The sequence below is a fragment of the Chiloscyllium plagiosum genome, chromosome 31 (assembly GCF_004010195.1).
Source record: "Chiloscyllium plagiosum isolate BGI_BamShark_2017 chromosome 31, ASM401019v2, whole genome shotgun sequence".
Lineage (NCBI taxonomy): Eukaryota > Metazoa > Chordata > Chondrichthyes > Orectolobiformes > Hemiscylliidae > Chiloscyllium > Chiloscyllium plagiosum.
Window position 1 is genome coordinate 26718082 of NC_057740.1, and position 7706 is coordinate 26725787.

A 7706-nucleotide genomic window follows, 5' to 3' on the forward strand; every position below is an offset into this window, starting at 1 on the left:
TCTCTCTCTCTCTCTCTCTCTCTCTCTCTCTCTCTGTCTCTGTCTCACTGAACTTGAAACGTACTTCCCTTCAGAGACTATCTGGTCCTTGCTGTATGTCACTCTCCTATCATGGAGTGGCTGCAAAGAGGACAATGTCTCACATCTCATCAAAATTTTATTGGGAAGTGTTTAAAAAGCAAAGGTGAATTGTCTGGAAACACCCCTCCGACTTTATCACCATGACTGCTCTTTGGTGCCTGCTGAAGGTCTTCTGGAGCAAGTCAGGTAATGTAAAAGACCCAGAGCCCTGGGACTCCATGGTTTCAAAACCCTGCCCCCTCCTTGTTACAACTGTGCAGTACTTGGTGCACTGGGAGAAAAAAAAGAATAAATACTTCTTTGTTTTCAAGAAAGAATTAGATATAGATCTTAGGGCTAAAGAGATCAACGGATCTCGTGAGAAAGCAGGAACTGGGTATTGAGTTGGAAAATTAGCCGTGATCAAATTGAACTGCAGAGAATGCTGGAAGGGCTGAATGGTTTGTTCCTGTTCTTATATTCTATGATATAAAATTATGAAAGAATATTATTACATAAGGTCTGTGATCTGATAATGCCATATGCAGAAATTTCACAAAGATAATTTTGATCAAAATGTTATGTAAGACAGAGATTAACGAGTATCACAAATTGATTCCCTTCATTTGAATAGATTTCCAGCTTTTCCTGACACTAATCGTGGTGTAATGTACCTTGCAGTGCAATCTGGCTTGTCACAAGAAATGTCTGGAGACGCTGGCAATTAAATGTGGACACAAGAAGCTACAGCGGAAGTTACAGCTGTTTGGAAGGGACTTTGCCCAAGTTTCCAGAGACAGTCATGATGGAATCCCATTCATTATCAAGGCGTGCATCTCTGAGATTGAGAAGAGGGCTTTAAATATGAAAGTAAGTTCAGGAGCAGACTCTGAGAACACCCTTTTATCTCAATATCCAAGATAGTTCAGGTACAACCATAAATAAAAGTTCTAACTTTGGTTTTTGGGATTTAAATTACATTCATGATTAATGCCTGCGAGTCTAACTGATCTTAATAAGCTACCAACCTCCTGCTGTCTGGGAATTAAGGTCGGATCTATGGAACACCGCTACAAGTGACCCAGGAAGAATAGTAGTGATACACGTATTTTTCAAAATCTTTCTTCAGAAGATATTTATTAGTTTGAAAAAGTATTGGACATGAGGAAAATTGCTGCCTGACCAATAAGCAAAAACCAAGCAATCGGAATGCTGAGTTTATTGAAAGATAACTTGTTCTGGATAAACTCTTAATGATTTCAAAGGTACTAAAATTACTCTTCTGAGTTAGCACAAAAGAAGATTGTTTTTTCTCATGTGATGGCAGCCACGGTAATTTCATTCCTCCAATAGAACAGCAGATAAAGAATTTCTGAGAGATGAAAGCTCATTATTTGTTATTCAAGAGTTTTTGTCATTTTAAGATATTTATGATCAATAAATTTAAATATAGAACAGTATAGCAGAGGAGCAGGCCCTTTGGCCTGCCATGTTGCTATTTTAAACTAATCCCATCTGCCTACACATGGTCTGTATTCCTCTAATCCCTGCCTGTACAATGTCTATCTAAATGCCCTTAAACATTGATATCGTATCTGCTTCTACAACCTCCCTGGGAGCATGTTCCAGGCACATACTCTCTGCCCGTTTCCCTCTTTTCAATACGTTGTAAATCCTTGAATATTTAACTGTCAGTCCTGAACCCCACTGCAACCACATCTCTGTGATGCCTACCACATCATCATCATTCACGATGATTTGTGCTGTTAATTCATCTGCTTTGTTGCCAATACTACGGGCATTCAGATAAAGCGCCTTAATGCTAATTTTCTTATCTTCATGATTTCCAGCATCTCTAGTAATATGTCCTAAGTTATCATTCCTTTTTGCTTCATTCCCAGCCTGCCTTGAACTTAAACCCTGCACACATGCTAACCTGCTGTTTATCTTTTTACTTGCCTCCATACTCCCTGTTGCTTTCCTGTTCCCTTTCCCCCCCCAATTCTCATGTTTAAAGTCCTAGTGACCACCCTATTTATCTTTTTTTCCAGAACACTGGTTCCAGATCAGTTCAGTTGGAGACCGTCCCATTGGTCCAAAACTGATGCCCAATGCCCCATAAAATGGAATCCTTTTTCCCACACCAATCTCTTAGCCACGTGTTTACTTCCCTAATTTTCTTATCCCATTGCCAATTAGCATGTGGCTCGGGCAGTAATCTGGAGATTATGACCCTTGAAAGGATCAAGACAAAAGATGGAAAATTATAAGCCGATTAGCCTAACTTCCGTTGTAGGTAAAATTCTAGAATCCATCATTAAGGGTGAGATTTCGAAATTCTTGGAAGTGCAGGATCAGATTAGAACAAGACAGCATGGATTTAATAAGGGGTGGTGGTGCCTAACAAACCTGTTAGAATTCTTTAAAGTGGTAACAAGTAGGTTAGGCCAAGGAAACCCAGTGGATGTTATCTATCTAGACATCAAAAAGGCCTTTGATAAAGTGCCTCATGGGAGGCTGCTGAGTAAGGTGTTCGAGGTGAGCTACTGGCAAGGATTGGGGATTGGCTGTCTGACAGAAGGCAAAAGAGTTGGGATAAAAGGTTCTTTTTCGGAATGGCAGGTGGTGACAAGTGGGGTCCCACAGGGTTCAGTGCTGGAGCTGCAGCTGTTCATTTTATGATCTGGATGAAAGGACTGGGGGCATTCTGGTGAAGTTCGCCCATGATACGAAATTAGGCAGACAAGCAAGTAGTACTGAGGAAGTGGGGAGGCTGTAGAAGGATTCAGACAGTTTAGGAGAGTGTTCCAGGAAATGGCTGATGAAATTCAATGTGAGCAAGCCCAAAGTCTTGCACTTTGAAAAAAAGAATATTGGCATGGACTATTTTTTAAACGGTGAGAAAATTCATAAAGCCAAAGTACAAAGGGATCTGGGAGTGCGAGTCCAGGATTCTCTAAAGGTTGAATTGCAGGTTGAGTCTGTGATTAAGAAAGCAAATGTAATGTTGTCATTTATCTCAAGAGGGTTGGAATATAAAAGCAGTGATGTGCTTCTGAGACTTTATAAAGCTCTAGTTAGGCCCCATTTGGAATACAGTGTCCAGTTTTGGGCCCCACACCTCAGGAAGGACACACTGGCACTGGAGCGTGTCCAGCGGAGATTCACATGGACGATCCCTGGAATGGTAGGCCTAACCTGCGATGAACAGCTGAGGATCCTGGGATTGTATTCATTGTAGTTTAGAAGGTTATGGGGAGGTCTAATAGAAACTTACAAGATAATGCATGGCTTAGAAAGGGCAGATGCTTTGAAGTTGTTTCCGTTAGGAGAGAAGACTAGGACTCGTGGGCACAGCCTTAAAATTAGAGAGAGTCAGCTTAGAACGCAAAAGAGGAGACATTTCTTCAGCCAGAGAGTGGTGGGCCTGTGGAATTCATTGCTACGGAGTGCAGTGGAGGCTGGGACGTTGGATGTCTTCAGGCAGAGATTGATAAATTCTTGATCTCGCAAGGAGTTAAGGGCTACGGGGAGAGTGTGGGTAAGTGGAGTTGAAATGCCCATAAGTGTACCATGAGAGGCCATGTCAAATGCTTTAGTAAAGTACACATAGACCCAACATTCACTACCTTACCCTCATCTATCACCTTCGTCACTTCCTCAAAAAACCCAATCAAATTTGAGACAAGACCTCCTCACACAAAGCCATGCTGACTGTCCCTATGTTCATTCTTATCCAAATGTGTATAATCCTATCCCTAAGAATCTTCTCCAATAATTTTCCTACCACTGATGTAAGGCTCACAGGTCTATAATTTCCTGGTTTATCTGTTTTGCCCTTCTTAAACAAAGGAATAACATTGGCTATTCTCCAGTCATGTGGGACCTCACCTTTGGCTAAAGAGGATGCAAAGATTTCAGGATGCCCCAGCAATCCCTTGTCTCCAATGGCATCCTGCGATAGGTCCTATCAGCCCCTGGAGACTTAACCACCTTAATGTTTTTTAAGATGCCCCACCTCCTCCTCCTCCTCCTTAATATTGACATGCCTAGAATATCAACATACCCTTCCATAATCTTACTATCGTCTGTGCCTTCCTCCTTGGTGAACACCCAACGCGCACTACTTTTTAACGACCTAACCCTCTTCCTCTGCCTCCATGTATAATTTTATTTTCCTTCAGTGGGCCACCTACTTTTATCTGGCTACCCTCTTGCTCCTAATATATGTATAAAATACCTTGGGATTATCCTTAATTCTAGTTGCCAAGGACATCTCCTGGTCCCTGTAGCCCTCCTAAGTCCTTGTTTAATTTCTTTTCTGCTTCCTTTATATTCTTCAAGGGCCTTGTCTGATTCCAGGTTCCTAGTCCTTACATTTGCTTCCTTTTTCCTTTTTGACTACATTTCAATATCTCTTGTCATCCAAGGTTCCTGAATCTTGTCATTCCTTTCTTTCACCCTCACAGGAACATGCTGGTCCTGAAATCTAACCAACAGGCCTTTAAAATATTCCCACATGTCAGATGTAGATTTACCTTCAAACAGCCAATCCCAATCTAATTTCTCCAGTTCCGGCCTAATACTGTTGTAATTAGCCTTCCCAAAATTGTCAACATCCTTTTCTTCCCACATTCCGTTTCTTCCAGTATTCTAATCTTTCATTATCTGGTCTTCAATTCTCCCTCTTCCTTTTCCATTCACTAAGCCCATACTTTATTAGTATCTCCAAACTTTCACTGTCTAATTCATGTTGCATCGGGAGTTTAGGATGCCAAGTGTTACTGCACACCTAGAAAAGCTTGACACACATCTTGCCTCTTTGATATTATCTTCAGGGAATCTACCGTGTTAATGGTGTAAAGACCCGTGTTGAGAAACTGTGCCAGGCTTTTGAGAATGGAAAGGAACTGGTCGAACTCTCACAAGCATCACCGCATGACATCAGCAATGTGCTCAAACTGTACCTGCGACAGGTAACAAATGGCCATTTTTTTGTTGTTAAGAAGCTGCTGTATTAAATCTTATGGGAGAACATCCCTGAGCTTTAAGGATGAAGTTGTCAAAAATTGTCAATTCCATTTATCTTAATTGTTTGTAAGAATTGTTGCTTTTGGAGAGTTCAATCTATTCACAACTTAGAGAGAAGCAGTTAGCTTTACTAAAGGTTTAACAGTTTGAGAGCTAGATGCCTGTTCTTCTGAATGTTGCAATCAGAGACAAAACAGGAAGAAATTAAAGATTTTGGGCTACTGTCCTTGAAGTAGGTCTTTAATGTAATCAATTTGGCTTCAGTGCATCTGCTTGCACCATTTCATTACACAAATTAATGCAAAAGCCTTCGCTAGGTTAATGGCAGATTGTTCAATACTGACAATGTGTGGTTTCATAGATAAAATTCTTTACTTGTTTCTTTTTGTTTGTTGTTGGGATGTACGTGTCATGAGTAGGCTGGCATTAATTGCCCATCCCTAACTGCCATCGATCTGAGACATTGTGAGGTCGTTCAAGAATAGTTTAGGGTCAGCCATATTGCTGTGAGTCTTGACTCAGACAGACCAGACCAGGGAAAGATGGCATGTTTCCCTCCCTAAAAGACCACTGATGAGCATTTCATGGTCACATTATTGACACTAACTTGCAGTTCCAGATATTTATTATTCCCTAGGCTGCCATGGTGGGATTTGAAACCATGTGACCATCATCGCCTCTGTTGTTTCTCAGAAGGTAGATTAGAATTGGTGATCAGAGCTTGATCATTAGGCAGTAAGATAGAATTATTTTAAAATAAACTACTACTGGTTAGAGCTACCAACTCTCCAGATGAGAACTGCAGACATGTCTCCAAATGCAAGCAAACTATGTTGGGGTGAGGGGGGAGCTTTGTGAAGGAAATGTGTTGTTTTAAAAGTGCTTTCAGTATATTTTTGTTTGCCAGCGAAGGTAATATTATGTTAATAGCTGTTTGAGGATTGGTGAAGAATATGTAATTGGTATGAGAGGAACTAACCTCATAAGAGGAGTGGGCTGTTTGGAAGCAATAGATAATGTCACAGATGCTCCCAGAAATATGTCCAAGCCAGAATTAAGATTAGAGTGGTGCTGGAACAGCACAGCAGGTCAGGCAGCATCCGAGGAGCAGGAAAATTGACGTTTCGGGCAAAAGCCCTTCATCAGGAATGAGGCTGGGAGCCTTAGGGGTGGAGAGATAAATAGGAAGGGGGGGGAGGGGCGGTGGCGGGGCTGGGCGAAAGTAGCTGAGAGAAGCCAGAGTTGTCAATCCTCTCTCACTCACTCTCTATCACACATACGCACACACCTCTCACAAAAAAAGACTTCTGAGTTCTAAATGCAACATTACCAATGCGAACATCTAACGTTAGCTTCCAGAACCTATTATGCTCTTTCGTCTCTATCACGATTTGATGGGACTGGCCAAAGAGAGCCTGCAAAGTACAGGGGATGCAGGAAGTAAAGAATCGACAATCGAAAAGGATTTACTGCTACTTGTGGCACGACTGAAAGAACTACTGAAGGATCTGCCACCTGCAAACAAGGCCACGCTACAGTACATCATTCGACATCTTAGCAAGTGAGTCCAGGCAGTTGCTAAATTCATCCTTTACCTTGGTCTGAAGGACAGGCTATGTACTGCTGCCTGTTTCACCAGTGCTTTTTTGCTTTAAGCAGTATCAGCTGCTATATTCTTTTGCAACATACAGGATTCAGGAACGTGACTAATCCTTGCAAGGTGGGCAGGTAATTGGGTTTTTTAAAAGATTTGTTCAAGATGCATAACAGATGCCAACTGGGATTTTTCAGTCAGTCTCCAGTTTCCCAAAGCAACAGAGAAGGTAGACCTTGCCAGAAGTTGGCACTCTGTGGCAGGTCTGAGTGCCACTATACCTGGCTGGCCTATAGATCACAGGTGCAGCCAAACGCTGCTGTGTTGATTAGTGACCTGGCTGCCTTCTTATAAACTGGCACCAGTTTTCCATCAGAGATGGTCCTGGAGCTGAAAAACAGTCCTGATTCTGGTCTCCTGTCTCCACGAGGAGAATTCATCCTCAAAATGCCTCAGATTATTGTCTTGATTTATACCATAGCTGAATGTTGAAACTTATCTGGTCAAAACCAGAAGAAACTGAAGAAATAGCTGGTTGGAGTTCCCCATGTAATTTAGTGGCAGTGGCTTTATCTATTCTAGAACATTGCCATTACAAAAGAGAAAGTATAGAAAAGCTAAAAGGTCTTAAAATTGATAAATCTCCTGGTCCTGATGGGTTACATCCTAGAGTTCTGAGGGAGGTGGCTGAGGAAATAGCAGAGGCATTGGTTGAGATCTTTCAAAAGTCACTGGAGTCAGGGAAAGTCCGGGATGATTGGAAGATCGCTGTTGTAATCCCCTTGTTCAAGAAAGGATCAAGGCAAAAGATGGAAAATTATAGGCCAATTAGCCTAACCTCGGTTGTTGGTAAAATTCTAGAATCCATCATTAAGGATGAGGTTTCTAAATTCTTGGAAGAGCAGGGTCGGATTAGAACAAGTCAACATGGATTTAGTAAGGGGAGGTCGTGCCTGACAAACCTGTTGGAGTTCTTTGAAGAGGTGACAAGTAGGTTAGACCAGGGAAACCCAGTGGATGT

The 7706-nt window shown here is 41.8% G+C and overlaps 1 protein-coding gene and 1 long non-coding RNA gene across 5 annotated transcripts in view; one reads left to right on the forward strand and one right to left on the reverse strand.

Annotated features, from left to right (window-relative positions):
• Window positions 1-7706, forward strand: part of LOC122565348 (rho GTPase-activating protein 45-like) — a 175295-nt gene that overhangs the window by 155749 nt on the left and 11840 nt on the right. For all 3 annotated transcript variants that reach the window (XM_043721229.1, XM_043721227.1, XM_043721228.1), the window contains exons 18-20: window positions 742-930; window positions 4899-5036; window positions 6444-6652. In XM_043721229.1, coding sequence (XP_043577164.1) covers window positions 742-930; window positions 4899-5036; window positions 6444-6652 — 536 coding nt within the window. The remainder of the gene's footprint in view (window positions 1-741; window positions 931-4898; window positions 5037-6443; window positions 6653-7706) is intronic.
• The window catches only part of LOC122565350, a 93920-nt gene that overhangs the window by 53485 nt on the left and 32729 nt on the right, over window positions 1-7706 (reverse strand). The window lies entirely within an intron of this gene.